Source organism: Talpa occidentalis, unplaced genomic scaffold (assembly GCF_014898055.3).
Source record: "Talpa occidentalis isolate TD23 unplaced genomic scaffold, MPIMG_talOcc4v2.1 talOcc4.6, whole genome shotgun sequence".
In the NCBI taxonomy this organism is placed as follows: domain Eukaryota; kingdom Metazoa; phylum Chordata; class Mammalia; order Eulipotyphla; family Talpidae; genus Talpa; species Talpa occidentalis.
Window position 1 is genome coordinate 105213366 of NW_023604972.1, and position 21516 is coordinate 105234881.

The following is a 21516-nucleotide window of genomic DNA, read 5'->3' on the forward strand; positions in this document are numbered from 1 at the left end:
TTTTCTACTGACCTGGGACCATTTTCTTTCCCTGCCCCTCTTTTCAGGAATGAAGGTTTTTGGTTCTACTAAAATCTCTGCTTTCTGATGAGTTCAAAAATTATGATTTGGTGGCTTCTTCAGCTTTTCCTTGTTCATAATGTGGGAATTCCTTTCTTTTTCAGCTTAGTAAATCCTAAGTAGAAACTGGTGGTATATTATTGTTTTAATTTGTATTTGTTAATTGCAAGATTAAGCATATTTTATACCTTCACTTGATCTGCTAATTGCTTATTCTTAATTGTTTTCTGTTTTTTCTGTATCTCAGCATTTCAGCATTTATGGAACTTTTTCTGTGATCAGGATATTTTCTCTTTTTTATGTGTGGTCTAAATATTTTCCCATGGTATATTTAAATGTACACAATTATAGGTATTTTAAAACACTGCAGGAAGATTTTACATGTGACTTTATAGAGAACATTTTTTTCTCCTATGGACTTTTTATAAAATGTTCACATTTATATTTCTAACTATTAAAATACTGAAGACAGTGGACCTCTTCGGGTCTTGAAAGTGAATATAACTTTATCTTGTAAGTTATTTTAATTTACAAGGGGAAAATTGAAAATGTTCATACTCGTGACTGTGCCTTTACCTAAAATGATGTTTGAACATACATGACCAGATCAATTATAGTGTTAATATGTTTTTAAATCTGTTTTATAAGTTTGGCCAAGGTTTTATGCTGTGTAAGCAGAAATGTATTTTTCAACCTAAAATTTTTGCATTTTAATTACGTGATTGCTGTTTTGTAGGCTATCAGATACAGCTGCGTTAGGATAGATAAACAACCAGTATACAATGTGGAGGTAAGGGGCTTGGAATAGGGTAGTGAAGGGGCAAATGAGAAGCTTTGTGTCTTGTTATTTTTAGTAATTTTGATATAAAGGAATGTATTGGTTGTATGACAAAGTTTGAAATATATTTCTCAAATATAGTTCACAAATTTAAAATACAGTTTCTATCAAATTTGAAATGTAGTTTCCAAATATGAAAGAGAAAAATACTCTTATGTCAAAGCTCAAAAAAATCTACACATTAGTAAAAATTATTAAGAAGAATAAAAGCTTATGTTGTTTTTATCATAATGAGATTTATATCCCTGTTCTTACATTTCATAGCTTTCATAATTACTACTTCTGCATTCCATATTTGATACAATATTTATTGAACTATATTATTTCCTTTATATCATTATTTGTGCCTTTAAAGTTCTATTCCATGTTGTCTTTCAGAGGGTTTTTGAGTCTTAACCAAATCTAAGTAATTATATTTGTTTTATTGTTAAAAATATTTTGAACAAGGGGGATGTATTTTTCAGAACCTTTTATTCTATTACTATGTATCCTTAGAGTCATTTTATGATACTATATTGATTTAATTTTTGCACCTGTTGTTTGTGACTTTGTAATATTATTTAATATCTTAACAGGCATAGTTTATTTATAATTTTAAAAAATAATTATTTTGCACCTAAAGAACTGTGTATAGTTGTAGCTGTTATTGAGGTCTCCTTATTACAGGGCAGATTTTTGCAAATGCCTTTTAAAGTTTTATTTAGAGGCAGTATTTCCCCTTCAGTTGAGGCAAGAGAAAATAAGTAAAATAATAATGTATATTTCTGCAGTGCCTTATAGTTACAAAATGCATTCATATGCATCATCCTATTTCAATAATGTAACAGCCCTATGTTATCTTCATTTTATAAGTGAGGAAATTAAAATTCCTTACTGATTCAATGTTTGACTCCAGAAATTTACCAATTTACCCTTTTTTTTTTCTGAGTCATAAAAATTTTTCCCTTTTTATTTTAGGTTAAAAATGCTGAATTTCCCAGAGGTGTATTAAACTTAATTGAAAGCCTCATAGAAGGACAGTTTTTTAAAGAAGCAATTGAGGAACTCTCCTCTTTGCAAGCACATTACATCCCCCCTGTATGCCTTCTGCATGCTCTTCTAGAGAACATTCTACAGGTAAGAGTAGTGTTAAGAGTTTGTAATCTTTCAAAGAATGTTAGAATATGAGCAGTTTCTCATTTTTTTGTATGTTTACTTTTTTTCTCTTTTACTGTTTTTCTCAATGGGACATGTGATACCCATTTATTACCACTTACTTTCTGTTTTTAAATTGTATACTAAGTACTACTGTGAGTGCTTTTACTTATTATTTTCTCAGAATTTCCAAAGATGATTTTCTCTTGGGAGAAAGTTGTCTTATTTTTTCCTGTGACCATGGAGTATCTAACATGAAAATTAAATTACAGTGATCTAAAATGTCATTTGTTAAATCACTCCTTTAGTGCATTGATGATAATCACTATGTACAGATTGTGAACATACTCCAGTGAAAACCAGTAGGTACAGCTTTTTGCAAAGATAGTTTTTCTATTTATGTTCTTCATCAAGGTGCTAATTTTAAGAAATGGCAGATGTAATCAATATTAGACTAATGGTGATAAGGAAGAATATTGCATGAAAAGTTTTATTACCTATAAATTCCTTTCAGGTCATATTTGGGAATGCAATCTCACCATAATTATAAAAAGTTAAATATACATTCAAGTGTTGGTCCCAATGGGTAGGATTATTTAATGTATAGATACATATTTCAAGTGTGCCTCTCTCAGTTGCAGTATTTAATTAGCTAGACATGATTTCCTTCTGATCTTCTTTCTTCAAATATATATACTTGGTAAGAAAGCTAGACCAGGGTTATTACGATTTTAGATTGAATTAGCTGGTATAACTGTATTTTTAGCAACCATGTTTTGTTTTGTTTGTTTATTTTTAAAAATCAGGATAACCTAGATACGTTCTCTGGCCGATACTTTCATATATTGTCAGCTCTTCTTCACTTGCATCCTCCTTGGAAGTCCCCAGCTATGTCAAGATATTATTTAGAGTTGTTTCAGTGTCCAACTTGCATGAAAGGAGCGTGGTCTCTAATAGAAGTGCTTATCCGGTAAGGAATTCTACATATGGGGATCCTAAATTTTGTCAAGTTGTTTTGCTATGTATTTTTTAATGCATTAATAAAAGAAGTGTACTGCTTTTTTAGGAAAAGTTTGTGTGTGTATAGTATATTTTTGTGTGTTGTATTTATTGCAGAACTCATACCAAGTCTGTGTTGGCATTTTTAGCCAGTTCATTAAAAAATATATGTTCAATGAATACATGAAATGAACTCAAGAAAGCCAAATCATTGTTTTTACTGTTTTTAAACAAAATGATAAATTTACGTATTTAAGAAATTAATAGTGCCTTTATTGTCAAATTGTGTTCATCAATTATGTAAATAATTGTAAGTGAATAAATATCCACTTCTATATTTTTAAAGCTAGAAACTTGAATTTTGAAACTGATCTGAATGTTTCCTGAATCTGTCAACTCTTTCATTTCTGTACACATGCTGTCACCTGCCTAGATACTTCCATTGTCTTCCAGATATTACTGTCTTTAGAAAACCTTCCTATTTCTCCTTTCTCTTAAACAGATTAGTCATTTTTCCCTTTCTTCTCTGAGGGTTTTCTGTATGTGATAGCCCTCCTTTGTCTGGGAGATGTTTCTTTTATTGAAGTGTTCAGTTTTAGGAGGTCCATAGTAGTAAGAGAATAATTGACTAAACTGGCAAAAGCTAGCCTTTTGTTTAGCTCTTTGAGATCATAAAAATTCGCTAACAGTTTAGGTTGTGATATAAACTTGAAGTGAAGCAAGCTAATCAACCAGCCAATATACATTTATTTATTCTTTCAGCAGTGTTTATTGAGTGCTTACTAGAATCCAGACACTGTAATACATTTCAGGGATAAAATGGTAAATGAATTAAGTGTTCCTACCTTTTGAGGTGACTAAAATGTAAGCACAATTCTGACACAACAGTATTAGCCCAGCATGGGATATGAGGATGTTTGGTTTTATAGCTGACATCCTTCCTAATTTTCATGTTTCTTTACTAGTAATCATAGCCTTTATTTAAAATCCCTCATTGCTTCTTTATGTAAATTGTAATGCCTTCTTTAGTGATCTTGATTCTATTATTTTCACTTTATCTTTCAAAACATCCCCGTATGGTCTTTCCAAATGATCTTCTCATTTCCCAGACAAAAGTCCTTCATTATCTCACACATCACTTATAGGAGACAGTTTAAATTCCTTAGCAAAACATATAAGACCCTTTATGATCTAGGCCCTATACATGTCACCATTCTCTTCTTCATTTTCCTGAATGTACCCAATGACTGAACTTTTTTCTTTTACTATCCCTTTGCTCTTGTTTTCTCTGCCTACATAACCCTTTATTCCTGCCACCCCACAAATAACTGACAAACTTTTAATTATCCTTTAAAATGCAATTCATATGCCACTGCCTAACTCTTGCCCTTTCTAAGTTAATTTTTTCATTCACATCAGCCTCTGACTTTCTTAGGAGTACATTCTCAGTCTTTTTTTTTTTTTTAAGATTTATTTATGCATACAAGAACTGGGGTATAAGCCAGAGGTGTGGGGGTAGGAGGATTCACCAGAGACAGAGTGGGAAACAGAACAGGCAGACTGACTGAAATACACTGCTGAGGGGAGCAGCGGGCGAGTCAGGAGAGGTTTGCTGCGCCATGTGGGTTTGCTCCCTGGCCGGCCAGGGGGTCAAGCTCGTGCTAAGGTAGCTGCAGATGGCTTCATAGGTTGTGTCTTAACCCCTTATGCCACCAGGGAGGCCCCAGTAAGTTCTCAGTCTTAGACTACTCCATTCTCAGTGCTACTATAATGGCTTGAACAAAATACATGCTTAGTAATTATTTGAATGCATTAGTTAGTAAACGAGTACCCAGATTTTATTTCAAGATAATTAGATTCATTGGGAGAAAAGGGGATAGATGCCTAGTCTACTTTTGATATCATTCAAATATTCCATTATACACATTTAAAAGTAATAAAGATACTGTAGTTTGCATCTGTGACAGTTTTAAGATAGGCTGAATAAGTATATGGGCTTGGAGGATATTGTAGAATAGATTTATGTATTTAAATGAATTGCTAAATTTAACAGCTATTAAGGACCCTCTTAATACTAAGATTCAGTAAAAAAGACAAGTAAGGGGCCTCTCTGGTGGTGCAAGGGGTTAAGCACAGCACTATGAAGCTATTCTCGACTCTGCAGCACAAGTTCAATCTCTGGCCAGCCAGGGAGCTACCCACATGGCGCAGCAGACCTTTCCTGTCTTGCCCACTGTTCCCCTCAGCAGTATGTTTCAGTCAGTCTGCCTGTTCTGTTCCCCACTCTGTCTCTGGTGAATCTTTTCACCCCCTGCACCTCTGGCCTGTACCCTAGTTCTTATATGCATAAATAAATCTTTTTCTAAAAAAAGACAAGTAAGGCGGATACAGTCGTAGAAAGTTAACTAGTATACTGCTGATAAATTGATAACAGAATTTGAAGATTGTAATATTGTTGCTTAAACACTATGTTTTAGTGCTACAATTCTAAGTTTACTTTTGTTCTGTTTTAAAAATATACTGTAGAGCTGTGTTGTCCAACTCATTAGCTACTTGCCACATAAGATATTTCAATTTAATTGGGATAATTAAATAATTAAAAATTCAATTTCTCATTGTACATATCACATTACCAATAAGCATCCCATCACATTACCAATGTAGTAAAAGGAGGATTCATCTGTAGTAAAAGGAGGGTTATGGGGAATAGAAATTAAAAATTGGAAAGTATTGCTGATCATTTGAATCAAAAGGATTTAATGACATTCACAATTTTTTGTTCTGTAGCAGTAAAATAAAGAGTACAAAGAGATAGAGTCTTAAACATTATAATCATTGTAGAAAATAAGTTAAATCTATATTATTAAAAATAAAGTATCAAGAGATACTTGACTTGGTGTAATTTATAAAGGAAGGAAATATATCATTAATAAAACTTTATTAAATTAGATTTATATTTTATTGAAGCAATTTCATTAAAATTCCAACAAATACTTTTTTAAAAATAGATGATTTGTCTACAAATTACTCAATAAGTTGCTTGTATTTCATGGATTTTGTGCCATGTTTTGCAGGTCTTGTCTTTTCAATGAAAGTTTTTGTCATCAAATTTCAGAAAATATTGACTCTAAAATGCTCCACCTGACCCTACTCAAATTTTTCTTTAATTTAGTGGAAAGTGAAGTGAGACACTTAACTCAAAAGTAAGTTTTAATACCAAAATCATATTTTTTGTATATTTCTGTTGTTTCTGTGCACCATTTTTCTGATTATATGCATATTCCTATAAAATTCACTTTGTTTTCTAGCTTAAAATAGATTTGTTGTCAAAACACATTTCTAGACATGGTTCATCTGTGGCAGTGAAGACTTACATACTCTTTTTTTTTTTTCCCCCTAGTTCACATTTTTTATCTTTAACTAACTTGCACGGTCATACAGATGTTTATTTTTCAGCATTTACAGTTTTTAAAATTCTTTGTTAATTGAATGCTTAAGTAAAAAGCTGCACTAGATTTTAATACTGAATTTGTAATGTCCAGGATAAGTTTTATATATGCTCTAAATGTTACTGTATGTACTCGGTTTAACTGAGACCATATTTTGTATTTTAGTCTCTATTATAATTATAAATTAAAATTTCTGTACATTATGACCTTTCTATATTAAGAAATTGCTAGAGTTTTGTTTTAATTACAAAAGATAGTATGCCAGTAACACTAAAGCTAAAAATGACAAATGACAAAAAGATACAATTTTTTTTTTTTTTTTGGTTCATATTTTTATTAGGTTGTGTGACTGGTCAGATTCTCAGAGCTTGAAAATAACAGGGAAGGCAATTCTCCTTGAAATCTTTTGGTCTGGAAGTGAGACTTCTGGGCTTTTGACCAAACCAGTAAACATGCTTTTGGATTGGACTATATATTCTCACAAGGAAAAAAGCAAGTCTAATGATGTAAGTAGGATTCATTAATCAGTGAATAATAGCTTTTTGCATATTAAAGTACATCTTTGAACTAAACTTTTTTTCCCTTTATTTGAATAAAATGAAAAAAATTAAGATCATTGTTTTCTTTTAGTTTATCTAGTTTTAAGGACCTTGGAACGTGATGTCCTCATCATCTCACATTTGGATATGATAGTAAGGGACAGAAATCTGTACCTCTAGATTTTTTTACCTTTGTACATTTCAATTTGTAAGGAACCTGTGATTTAAAAAATTAAATGAATCCATATAATTTTTTTTTAACTACTAATAAAAAGTTTTACTGGCTTTTAAAACTACCTTTCTAGATGTTATAAGTTACTACCTGAACTATTTCTTCAAAGTATATTTTGCTTGTTATTGTAAATTTAATATATTGTGGTTTTATTGCTTTGTCTAACAGCAGTATAATTGCGAAACTTAAATGCAGTAAAATGTGAGAAGTGTTGGGCAAACGTTATAACCACTACGCTACCGAATATGGTGCACCATTTTGGGTGCATGATAAATATTAGTCACATTTTTTCCTATTCAAAAGGGCTTTATTGTCTACATTTTTTGCTGTAACTTTTTTTGTTATAATAATTTCTATTCTTATTTTTGACATATTTCCTTTTACTTTCACTTCTACTTTCTTGGATGTTTGGAGGTTTTTTTTTTTTTTAGTCTTCTTTCTTTTTAATACATACTCTTAATACAATTGCCTTTTTAGTGCAGCTTGAGAATCATTTCAGAGGGTTTCTTTTTTAATTTTTTTATTGAAGTAACATTGTATTGTAATAGTATAAGGTCTTAGGTGTGCTTCATTATAAGTCACTATGTATTATACAAAATGTAAGCCGTGAAATATGTTACTTGGACTATACAACACATCTTCAGTACCCTCTACTCAGACTTTTACAAGGATTATTTGATTTGGTATCGCTTAAAATAATAGTCTCTAAACATTTTCATATAGTACTTTTGCAAGTTATTTTGAGTGTACTGTCAAAGACTACCCTAATCCAGTGTTGAGGTTTGAAGGTTCCTGGCTAGTACATATGAAGTACAGAGCTACAAATATATGTAGTTTTGTTTCTGCTTCACTTTCTTGTGACAGTAAAGCCCTCTAGGGTCTCACCATATTCAATGTTAGACCTCATGCTATCACTTCTGTACCACTTTTATCTTAGACTCCAAATATTCACTTCTGTTTCGGAGGTCAGCAGATGTCCTTGAGACAAAGTCGACTAGCTTTGAGTGCTTTACTTGACTTTTACCTTCTAGATCTTTGCTTAGCAATTCCGCATAGCTTTTCAGAAGATGTTTTACAAAGGTCATTCAACATTTTGAGTATTTCTCTAAGAGGATTTTAGCTGAATTATCTAAGCCTCCATTGTCAGAAGCAGAATCCCTTACTGATTTTTAGAAATTCTATTTAGTTGTTAAAGAAAATTCATTGGAGGGCCCAATTTTTTTAAATTGGCATTAAAATGGGAGGGTTATTTTTAGGTGCAGCTGCATTTCTTTGTGATCAAGCAGTTCTTTTATTTGGCAATAACCAGGTGATTAGGCATTGCCTTATACATGTTTGTGTTTGAAAAAGAAATATGATTATATAAATGTGTATGACTTGAAAATATTCAACAGAAATTGAACAATCTATAGTTTTTATCAGCTGCCTATAGTGCTTCTGTGCTCAAACCGATGACATCCTTATTAATGTGGTCTGCCTTTGTATGTACATTTTAGGATTATTAAGGATAGAAATTTTATTTCATTATAAAATATTTCTTTTTTATCCATTTCATTGTGTAAGTGAAATTGCTCATTTATAACTGAAAACAATAATAAAAATGACATTTCTACAATTTTACTAAATCACCAAAGGATTACCACAGAACTTATTCAGGAAATATTGATGTAAATAGTAACAGATTTATACATACTTAACTTGAAAATTTTTGTTCAGATTTATAAATAAATTCAACATATTTGTATAGCAATCTGTAATAAATTATAGCATCAGTTGTAATATGAGAACTGTTTAAACTTTGCAAATTAATATTTTATTTAACATTTGAATTGCTTAAATTCATATAAGCTGTTTTTTATTGTGTTACTTTATTTGTTAAAATTCATTTTGTACTTAATTAAATCTTTTTGGCAGTTTCCAATTTCAAGAATTCCATGCATGTTCACAGACATCATTTTCTGTACTGTAAAGCATTTGTTTCTTGATTTGCTGAGTTGAAGCATTCAATTTAAGTCATTAGCTAAACAGAAGTCCTCGATTTATGCTAATATTGTTTTGTCATAATGTCAATCAGCATGTATTGCAGAGTGACACAATGGCAGTGAATTTCATTGTCATTAATCTGAGAAAGCTTTGGGCTTTCCTTGGCAAAGAGCAGAGGTGGGCTGTGTCAAGGTTATGGGAGGGAGGTACAGATTTTACTAAGCTTGGTAGTTAGTCCTACTTTTCTTTGTGATGTCCTTAAGTACTATTTAACGTAACCCTATAATTATAGGTAGAAATGGAAGCTAGTTTGTATTTAAAGATAAGGAAATTGAGGCTAAAGAACTTAACTTATTCAAGGTGTCACAGCTTGTTAGGGTAAAACCTTGACTAGAGGCCAAGTCTCCATTGCAACGCCCTTTCTCTTGTTTCAAATGCCAGTGTTTAGAACAGGAAAAAACAAAATATGTGAATTTTGTTTGCATCTTTCTGACCAAGGGGCTTCGAGCAGCAGTTTGGCATCTATTGCAATGGGATATTCTGAAAAGTCCTATCTTAGGAATCAGATGGCCAGGAATGTAGTTCCACATTAATGCTAGTCAATTCTTGTAAGATTGCCAAATTTGTAAACTGGAGATTACCTATGCTGGCAGATAATAGAGAACTATGTTGACTAAATGATAATAGACTAACATATAAGAAGGGAATTCTAAGGTAAATATATGTCATATGTGTAAATCATGTCTATCTGTCATTTCTTTGTTAATTCTCAAGGTATTCATGTTACATTCTTCCAAGTTTAGCAAACATTTCAGCATTTCAAGAAAGCTTTTCTCTTTTGATGGTTTATTTGCCATTTTCTCACTACTGCATTCTTAAACATGCTTATCGACTGTGCTAGAAATAGTTTATATTGTTAAAATGTCAGTGAGTACAATCCATACTGTATTATCTTGGCCCCTTAGTTATAGTGAATTTCATAGTTAAGAATATAGTCTAAAATGATCCAAGAACCTGAGTTTTAAATTTATATAAAAATTTCCTATTGTTGATATGTTTTTTTTTTTTTTGCTAATACACATGGATAAGAATGATTGTAATAGGATCTTATGAAAAAGAAACTACTTACTGTTTGCAAGCACTACTAAAAGAAACTACTTATTATTTGCAAGCACTTTCTACCCATTTTTATTTAATAATAATAAAGTCAAGGTAAAAGGAATATTAAGCAACATTGATGTTCATTTTTGGTATTAGGTACTTGTGAACAGATATTTGTGTAAGGAAAACGGGAATTCCTAACTGAAATTTTATGTTATTTTTAAATTGATGGAGTGCTGGATTGTGATTTTATGTGAGGCTTACTCCTTCTCCCCTCAGACTTTTAAGAAGAGGGATCTGAGATGATCCTTATTTTCTATACCCTTGAGATGGAGAATAATTTTAAGAAATCAGGGCCTCCCTGGTGGTACAGGGGGTTGAGCGCAGCGCTATGAAGCTGTCTGCAGTCTCTGCAGTGCCTGTTCGATCCCCACCAGCTGCGGAGCAACCCACATGGTGAGGTAGACCTCCTGTCTCGCTCTCTGCTCCCCTCAGCAGTGTATTTCAGTCAGTCTGCCTGTTCTGTTCCCCACTTGTCTCTGGTAAATCCTTTCACCCTCCCGCACATCTGGCCTGTACCCCAGTTCTTGTATAAATAAATAAATCTTTATAAAAAAAAAAAAAAGAAAAGAAATCAGGATTTACCAGTCTCTTCCTTTCCGAATAGGGGCATTGCTGATATTCAGATACACATTATGTTGGAAGGAACATTGCATCCTTGGATCTTGACATGATCAGTCAGTCAGTAGTTTAAATACAGGATTTCACAGTCCTGTTTTATGTTCTCTTGATAACTTGAACTATAGGAAGAAGTAAAAGTTAATTTGCTCAGAGTGATTATCTACATGTTGGCTTTACTAGGTTTGAAGTTGGCTTCCTGCAAAGTTCTTTGAAGACTGGCTCAGACGGGTTCTTAAAGGATCCATTCTCACCAACCATAAGAATTGGATCTTAGCACCTCAGATCCTACCAAGGGAGGTGTAGTAGTTTCACAGTCAGCTGATAGGGCCAGTCCTTCCATGCCATACAACTGCAACTGCAAGGCTTGAACCCAGACCTGAAGTTCAATGAACTTCACACCCACCAATGAACCCTGAATTTGCAGAATCAGGCTGTAGTCAGGTTTTGATTTATGGCCCCAAATAATATCAGAAGGAAAACAGTGTTTCCCTGATCATGCAACTAAAAATCCACTCAGCCCCATTTTTTATTCTCTGTCCTAGATTCTGACCCCCAGCCTTGCTAGAATCTGTGCGCTGCCCCAGGGTTGATAGGGAACAAGACACCTGCATACCTGCTTCATTTCCCAACTCTGGTTTCTCCTTCAGTCAATACTGTTTTGCAGGCCTACTATATGTGTTATTTGACCATTTGCCCTTATTTGCGTACTAAACCAGAAATAGAACTTCAGTTTTGAAATCATTTACTACTAGCTTCTTAAGAAATGATGTCCTGTTGAAATATGTATACCTATAAGGATGTTGTCTACTAAAGTAATAGAAATAAATCCAATAGTCTCTGAGGGCTTAAAGTGCTAGAAATTTCTATCACCAATCCCGTATTAGGCATAGTATGTAGCAGAATATAACAGCTACAGTCAGTTTGGATATCATAACATTATTAAAACTTTTCACATGCCTTCTACCCAACTGTTAATTCAGTGATTTTTTTCACGCATCTAACACTCCTAGACAACAAATACAAAAAATATAGGAATTCCAACTAGTGTTAATGTCATTGTGAAAAAGTGTTTATATTTAAATCAAAGGTGTTTAAAAAATATTATTTTTGCACCTCTTTATCTTCATAGTTTAAGGATTAGAAAGGCATTTTTAAACACTAAGGCAAAACACTCTAAGATTTGTATGCCTTGTTATATTTTTATGGGAATGTAATATAATAGAAGTGATAATATAAAACAATATTCATACTTTTTACCTTTTTTTTTTTTGAGGTAACTCTGGTTAACAGCATTGTTTGTGTTTTAGACATAGAGGATTTTCCTTTCTGGTTGTTATTACTAACCACACCCACAGTTCATCGCCTTAGTCCACTGTGCTCCTACCTCGTTCTTGTGTCTCCCTTTTTCCTCTCTCCCTGTGGTAGCCTCAGTTATATTCAGATTTCTAGGGTTTGTGTTAGACTGAATTTATCTGACCTTTTCTTTGGTTTTCCCATATTCCACATAGGAGGATAGATATTCGTTTATATTAAAACATTTGGTAGAACTCACTTGTCCTGGACTTTTGTTTCTTTGTAGACTTGATTACTATTTCATTTTTCTTGCTTGTAATTGTTCTTCCCGGGTTTTCTATTTCTTCCCTGTTCAGTCTCGGAGGTTTTTATATTTCTAAGAATTTGTCCATCTATTAAATGTTACCCAGCTTACTGGCACACAAATGTTTATGATAATCTTTTATAATCCTCTCAATTTCTGAGATATTCGTTGTAACAACTTTTTCCTTTCTGATCCCTATATATTTAAATTTTCTCCCTTCTTTTCTTTTTGAGCCTAGCTAGAGATTTGTCTGACTTGTTTATTTTTTCAAAGAACTAGCTTTTTGGTTTTGTTGATCTTTTTCACCGTCTTTGATTTCTGTTTCATTTATTTCTGCTCTAATTTTTATTATTTCTTCTGACTTTTTGTTTTGCTAGTTCTTTTTCTAGTTCCTTAAGGTGAGAGATAAGATTACTTATTTGAGGTCTTTGTTACTTGATATGGTACTGTGTTGTATACTACCATCTTAGTACTTAGTATGTAGCTTTTACTATGTTCCCATAAGTTCTAGAAGGTTATGTCCTCACTGTTGTTTGTTTCTAGGTGTTTTTTTAATTTCTTTGATTTCCTCATTAACCCAGTAGTCATTCAGTAATATGTTCTTCAATCTCCACATATTAGAATTTAGTTTTTTTATACTTTCTTTTTGTTCTTTCTTTCTAGTTTTGATACCTTTATAGTAAGAGAAGATGCTTGGTGTAATTTAAATTCTCATGAATTGTTGATATTTGCCTTTTGGTCCAACATGTGGTCAGTAAGGTGAATGCCCCGTGTGTACTTGAGAAGATTGTGTATACAGCTTTTTAGGGGTGCAGTGTATTATAAATATCTCCTGCAGCCATGTGTCTGATTCTTTGTTTAAGGCTATTATATCCTTATTTATTTTCTGTCTGCTTGATTTGTCTATTGGTGAAAGGGGGGTATTGAATTCCCTTGCCACAAATGTGATTTTTCCCAATGTTCATTTTCAGATTTACTAGTAACTGCCTTATATATCTTGATACTCCTTAGTTTGGTGCATATACATTGACAAGTGTTATGTCTTTCTGATGAATTGTTCCCTTGATCATTATATAGTACCCATCCTTATTTCTTAGTACCTTTTTTAGCTGGAAATCTGTTTTGGTTTTTTTTGTTTTTGTTTTTTTTGTTTTTTTTCAGATAAAAGTATGGCTGTCCCTACCTTCATTTAGGTCATCTGTAGTAGGATGGTTTTCCAACCCTTTGTTCTGAGTCTGCATTTATCTCTGAAGTTTCAGGTGCATTTACAGGAGACAGCAGAAACTTGGATTCTGTTTTTTTATCCAACTTGTGTTAATTGATGAGTTCTGATTATATTTAGTGTGATTATTGGTATGTGAAAGTCTACTGCCATTTTGGCCGTAATTTTATGGTTCTGTCTATTTGCTTGTTCAGTTGTTTGTTCGTTTGTTTGTTGTGGATGTTCTTTTTTATTAAGATATGAGAGCTCCTTTTAGTATTCTTGGAGGAGGGAAATCTAATGTTGACAACTCCTTCAGCTCCTGTTTGTCTGAGAATGCCTTTTCCCCCCTCCATCTAATCTGAAGGAGAGCCATACAGGATGGAGGCTGGAGTAATCTTGGCTGGAGTAAGCTTGGTTTGTTTTTATCTTTAAGTATTTTGTTTTTATTTTTATTTAAAGATTTATTTTTATTTAGTTATACATACAAGAATTGGGGTGTAGGCCAGAGGTGCAGAGGGTGAGAGGATTCACCAGAGACAAAATGGGACGCAGAACAGGTGGATCTACTGAAATACACTGTTCAGGGGAGCAGCAGGCGAGCAGCACAAGAGACAGGAGAGGTCTGCTGCACCATGTGGGTCACCTCTCTGGCCGGGAATGGAACTCATGCTGCATGGCTGGTGATAGCCTGATAGCACTGAGACTTTAACCCCTGTGCCACCAGGGAGGCCCCCCTTAAGTATTTTGATTATGTCATTCCACTCTTTCACTGCCCAGATTGTTTCCTTAGAGAAGTGAGATGCAAGCTTGATAGGGTTCCTTTATAGGTTCTGCTTTTTCCCCATAGCCAGCTTCAATATTCTTTGTTTTTTGAGTTGTTAAAAATTTCACTCTTCTATGTTTTGTCATAGGTTTCATTGTGTTTTTGTTATCTGGTATCCTTTTTGCTTCATAGACTTGTGTATTTATTTCCTGAAACAGGGGCAGACAGGGCCAAAGGGCAACAAGGCAGGAGGCTGGATGGAAAGATGGAACAGCCACCCACCTGCCGGGGCTTTGAAATGAGAGCCACCAGAAAGCCCCAAAAGGCCAAAAATCAAGGCTCTAGCCTAACAAAGGACAGTGCCCAGTAAGAGGACAGGTTCACTGTGGGTTCTCACCCATGCACACACACAATTGCAAGAAACCTCAGCTCCAGGAACAGTAACCATGGGGTTTATTTTACAAACGGGGAAAAGAACTTAACTATCCACAGATGCCCTGGCAACCGCCACTTCCCACGCTTACTCTTTGTTTCCCTAAGTTAAATTTCCTTTGTATCTCTTCTCTCACACTTAATCAACACTGGTCCCTGGTGATTGTGAGGTACTCCAATTTTGTCCCACATTAATCCTCTGATCCTCTGATTACACTGCCTAGCTGGACCTCTTAGTTTATTCTCCCTAGAGCAAAGCAGAAAACTTCCTCTGATGCCATCTTCCTATTGAGCCTTCCGATAGTCATACTTTTAGTATTAATGTTTTTAAAACTGATCTCTATACATTCCAAGTTAGGCAAAAGTATTTAATATAATTTAATAATTGCAACTTGAATCGAAGTATTTCTAAGCTTCCATTCATATTGTTTTTCAGGTGCTTTTTGGGGAAATGCCATTTAGAGAATTGTAAAGATTAATCAGTATAGATAAATAGGAGTGACTAAATCTTTTATAGTCACATATTTCTGTTAACAGAAATATATATTTCTGTTAAAGAACTCATTGCCTTACTAAAGCACTAGATATGATTGGATAAAGTCATCTTAAATGTTTGTTATAATATATCCATATATAAGTCCCTGGAATTATTTTATTACCTGTTTTTTCATATATGTAGATAAATAGATAAGAGGGGGCAAAGAAGGAAGGGGAGAAAGAGGGAGTTTGCCAGGGTTCTCAAGAATACATTATGGCATGCATGCATTGGCATAACCTGTATTTTTTTTTAGAAATTTTTCTCTTTTTTTTTTTTTAATTAATTTATTTATTTATACAAGCACTGGGTACAGTCAGAAGCGCAGGAGGGTGAGAGAGTCACCAGAGCCAGAGTGGGGAACAGAACAGGCAGAAGGACCGAAGTACACTGCTGAGGGGAGCAGCGGGCGAAGCAGAAGAGGTCTGCATGCCATGTGGGACCCTCCCCGGCGGCTGGGGATTGAACCGGCACTGCAGAGGCTGTGGGCAGCTTCGCAGCCCAGCACTCTACCACTGCGCCACCAGGGGAGGCCCATAACCTGTAATTTAAATGCCCTAAATTTTGCTTTAACAAGTACTCAATATAAACACTGATAGAAAGCCAATGTTTTTATACATTTTAGTATTTTTTTCCCTTCCTAATGTTAGGTCTTCAAACATGAATTAGCTTACTTACTGACTGGAATTCTTGGCGCAGCAATAGATTATTGGATCTTCCTTGGTCTTAAGATGGGTAGAAATGTGATGCGACACATGTCTGATGACTTAGGAAGCTATGTTTCCCTTTCATGTGATGGTAAGTTCATGCTATATTTTCCTTAGACCTATTAATAGAAATTAGTTTTGAATTTCATATAATGTATATTTATATGAAACTTTCCTTAAAATAGTTGCAGATATGCATACATATATACACATATATACTCAAGTGTATATATACACACATATAGACAATATAAAGAAGAAGGTGAAAATTACCCATAATGAATGTTCTCGTGCAGATAACCACTGTTAAGTTTTGATATATTTCCTTCTAGTATTTCTAAGGATTTTAACTTTATATATAACTATCCATATTTTCTTCTCAACATTACATGAGCTACGCACACACACACACACACATATCAATTATTCAAAAACATTATTTTGATGATTTTATGAAAATCTAATTTTATATTGCAGTATCGAATAACACCTGGAAATAAATTAATATATATTTATGTGTAATGTTATAAGTGTTTTCCTTAATCCTACAACTAAAAATTTTAATTAAATACCTATGAAAGAAAACATTTAACTAGACATTAAAAATTTATTCTCTTTTTTGTTGGAGAGATAGTTTTGCTTTTTGTTTATGGTATTTTAGATTCTGATAAGGTCACAACTATTTTCAGTATCTTTAATACTTAGAATCATTTAAGTAGGAAGGATTATCTGTCTCTAATCTTATCTGTACCATATGAACAGTTGTTTCTTTTTTCAAAGTCTCTTTTTGAGTTAATATCAAATGATATTAAAAATGAAATTCATTGAATCAGAATACTTACCATGTTAGAAAGCCACTTGCATTAACTTGGGTTATATCACTGGTTAAAGTATTTTCCTCATGTTCCTGTTGCTGTGTAATTTCTCTTATTGTAACATAAAAAGATGCTACTATCTTTTTTCTATTAAGGTGGGTGATTTAACAATGAGCATGGCTGAAGCAAATAGAAGTCATTTATATGTATAATTTTCTTACTCTTCCTCCTCCACCACCCATTATCTCCTTTAATTTTACAGTTTAAAATAAGTTGGAGTAGGAATATCATTTAAGCAATATAATGACAGAACTCATTTCATGTGCCCCTCTAATTCTTTTTTGGTGCTCTCTCTCTCTCTCCTCCACTTTCCCACCCCTTCTTTTCTCTGTCTGTAATCCTGAATTCCTAAAATGAAACTATTTTAAACCAGATGAGCTTTTCTTGTGTGGCCCTCTAATATGAAAAATGGTTTTCTATACTTAAAATTATTGTAGACGGCCAGATAATTATTTTGTTTTATTACATATAGATGCATTTCAGTGCATCTTGGTTTTATTTAAAATAAGTTCTTGAATATGCTGCCAATCACCTTAATACTTTGAAGAAAGATTATGGAATAGAAATCCAGGTTATAACTGGGTTCAGGATTTGTTCCATGATGCCCTCTGCAAGAGTGAGAGGTCTCTTTTCACACTACTGAAGTTAGAAGATTTTTATCTAAAGCATTTTATCTCCTTTTTTTTTTTTTCCTCTTTCTTTGAGCTCAGGGGTGATTACTGTTCCTTTTGTGGAGTGGCTGTCCTTTGTTGTATGACTTTTAAACATTTCTTAGCTCAAATTCAATCTTCCTTCAGAACCCTTATCATTTCTGTCCTTCCATTTCCACTAGGTAGTAGTTTTGTTTTGTTTTCTGTTTTAGAAACAGTAAAAATTCTGGCATTATTTGCTAGAATGAGAACTAAAAATTCAGTAAAAGGATTCTCTGTTTTTATTCCATATTGAAATCTTGTTGAGTGGGAAACCAAGATAGCATTAGCAGTGGCTTTAGAATCTGTCAGTATGTATTGTTTTCAGTATATATTGGTTACATACCTTAAGGTAGATATAACTTATCTTGTAGTACAGCCAGACACATGAAATAATGAGCCTTGTTTTAATGTTAATAAATGAGATTAACTAAATGTTTATATATCGGCTTCAGTCACTCTTTAATTATATTTCCATTCACTTTAAAGCTAGGTATCACATCATTATTCAGTTATTCCATTTTCCTTTTTTTTTAAAGATTTATTTTATTATTTATACATACAAGAACTGGGGTGGGCCAGAGGTGCGGTGGTGAGAGGATTCACCATAGAGAGAGTGGGGAGCAGAACAGGTGGATCAACTGAAACACAGTGCTGAGGGGAGCAGTGGTTGAGGTAGCAGAGGTCTGCTGTGCCATGTGGGTTAGTTCCCTGGCCAGTGATTGAACTAATGCAGCTGCAGCAATGGCTGGCGATAGCTTGATATCACTGAGACTTTAACCCCTGCATCACCATGGAGGCCCGCAGTTACTCCATTTTCACATGATAAATTAAAGCCCAACAAATTTGAGCCTGTGACTGACTTAAACTAAAACTAAACTCTAATGTTACCATTATAATCCTGATGACAAACTGAGGGATTATAGGATCTATGTTTGATCACTAATATTTAAAACTCCACATCACTATGCTAATTGTATATTATATATAGTCATATATTTAACTGTATATATAATATAATTAACTATAGCTAGTTAAATGTGTCAGTTATATTTGTTTGACAAGTGTGTTTAAGCCTTTCTTTACTCTTCTCAACATATATACACAACTGGTTCCTTGGGCTTCCAGTTAGGCTATTAGGCAGATTTTTTAAAACTTTATATCTATTTCTTAAAATGGTTGGAATTTATATCTACCTATTTTTTTTGCTGTTAGTATAGCTTAATTTTAACCTTTGTCAGGAGACAGAAATCAAGTGAACAAATTACCTTGAAAAAAGCAGCAGCTTTTCTGCAGCTAATATGTAAGATTGATTTTTGTATTGTGGAGCTTGCAGTGTTATGCGCTTAACCATACAAGTCAACCAGATGTTGTAATACTGTCTTTTTTTTTTTTTTTTTTGTAATACTGTCTTTTTGTCAATATTTTGATATTTTAATGAAGAGCAATTTCTTTTACTCCGTGGATACTCCCTTTTTAAACTTATTAAATATTTCTTTACATCATTCTTCAGCTCAGTACTATATTTTGCTTTTCCTAAGTACAGATGTTGTCATTTGGCTATTACATAACTTCCAGTTGATGATATTGGTCCATATTTCTCATTTATGGCGAACTGGATCTTTTGGTTTTTCTTAATTTATAAGGTATAAAATTAATTCTGTGACTTTACTCATTCATATTTTTTGTTTAGTAAATTGTTAGTTTTTAACTGTTTGGTAGGAAATTGTCCTTTTATTCCTTTCTATTTTTTAAAATCAGGTGATCTGAAATTTCTCTTTTATATCTGATTAAAATGTATTAACTTAAAGAAGGGGTTAACAAACTTTTTGGTAAAATACCAGATAGTAGATATCTTTGGCTTTGCAGTCTCCATATGCTCTGTCCCAGCCACTCAATTCTGTGATTATAGTAAGAAAAATAGCCATACACAATACTTAAATGTATATGTGTTCCCATAAAGCTTTATTCATTAAAATATCAATACATAGTTTGCCAATCCCTAATATGAACTTTTCTCTTGTTTTTCACTGAGAAAGAAAACATGTCATCAAAATCTACAATAATTTTTTTTTAGTATTATCTTACATTTTAAATAACATTAAAAAAGCCTCTTTTGCCATTCACAGACTACTTCATTATCTTTTCCTGATAGTTGTTCCATACCTTAATTTGCTTTAAAAAAAAAAAAAGAGTAATGTCTATATTAATCTCTCTCCATGCTTCAGACCTCTTCCATAATTATAAAAATTCCATAATTTTTATAATTTTATAAATTTTCTCAGTCAAATGTTTCTAGTCCCTTCATTTAATCAACAAAATTTTATTAACACTCTACCAGGCATTGAGCTAACACTTTGTATGTAGTAGATTAGTGATACAAAACATAGCCTTTTCTTTTTTGGAGAATTCACTGGGAGAAGCAGACTGTAATTAAGATAATGTAAATACATCATTTACAAATGCTAAAGTGCCAAACAATAAAAGCTAGATATTGGATGGGTAAACTTACTTTATATTTTGTGAATAGGGCAAGCAGAACCTGAAGGCTAAGTGGGGATTTGGCAGAGTCAGGAAAGAGTGCTCAGGCATAAGAAACATCTACATAGACTATGGGATAGGAAAGAGCTGGGTGTATTTGACGTGTTCTGGAACCTGACATATGGCAAGCAGCAAAGAGAAGTGTGGCAAGAACAAAAACAAAAAGTGGGTAGAAGAGTTTGTGTGGGAATTTGTAAGCCATGATATGATAGGAGTTTGAAGTCATTTTACCAAGGGAGTAGCATGATCTGATTTAGCATATTTCAAAAATCATCCTTGTTTGACTCTCTAGATTTATTATTGTCTGCCTTCCATTGATTCATTCATTCATTCATCTATCAAATATTAAATATTCTGTGCAAATTAATGACCTTATAAGTTAGAGAACTATAAAAATTGTCCTGCCCTTAATGATCTTACAGTCTGGGGGCTAAGTTTCTCTTATTCTCTTGTTCATCTATTATTTATCGTTCCCTTTGAATCTGTTACCTAGTAATATGTGAATCCATTATAGTTTTTATTTCCAATTATTCTAGATGAATAACTCTATTTAAAAGTTCCAAATCAACTCAAGACCCATCACTGCAAATTAAATACATGTGTGCCCATTTAAAAACAAATTAAATACACCAATTAAAAACAGAGATTGTCAGAGTGAATCAAAACATAAGACTCAACTATATGTTTTCTACAAGAACCCTGCTTTGAATATAAAGACACAATAGATTAAAAGTGAAGAGATGGAGAAAAATGTACCATGTTACAGATATAACATATAACATGCTAGTCAAAAGAAAACTAAGGTAGCTATGTTAATTTCTAACAGAGCAGGTTTTCAGAGCAAGGAACATTATCAGGGATAAAGAATGACTTTACATAATGATAAAGGGGACAATTCCCCAAGAAAATACATAAAAATCATTAATAAAATATACAAGCTTAGTTTTTTAAGTCGCTTATCAAAAATCTCAAATCTTGCAACTGAATCATAGTTATTCTAGTCTATTAGAACACTTAGTGTTTCAGGAGCAAACAAAAATCTTAATGAGAGAAATATAGAATTACTCAAGCCTCAAATTATTTCTGGAAATGAATTTTTTAATATGTCCATTACTCTTTATCTAACCTTTCAGGCTAAATATATATTTGAGAATTCA

The 21516-nt window shown here is 33.0% G+C and overlaps 1 protein-coding gene across 2 annotated transcripts in view; it reads left to right on the forward strand.

Moving 5' to 3' along the window:
* The window catches only part of SLF1 (SMC5-SMC6 complex localization factor 1), a 69187-nt gene that overhangs the window by 38588 nt on the left and 9083 nt on the right, over nucleotides 1-21516 (forward strand). For both annotated transcript variants that reach the window (XM_037530784.2, XM_037530783.2), the window contains 6 exons: nucleotides 797-850; nucleotides 1856-2014; nucleotides 2839-3002; nucleotides 6106-6234; nucleotides 6821-6986; nucleotides 16198-16345. In XM_037530784.2, coding sequence (XP_037386681.1) covers nucleotides 797-850; nucleotides 1856-2014; nucleotides 2839-3002; nucleotides 6106-6234; nucleotides 6821-6986; nucleotides 16198-16345 — 820 coding nt within the window. The remainder of the gene's footprint in view (nucleotides 1-796; nucleotides 851-1855; nucleotides 2015-2838; nucleotides 3003-6105; nucleotides 6235-6820; nucleotides 6987-16197; nucleotides 16346-21516) is intronic.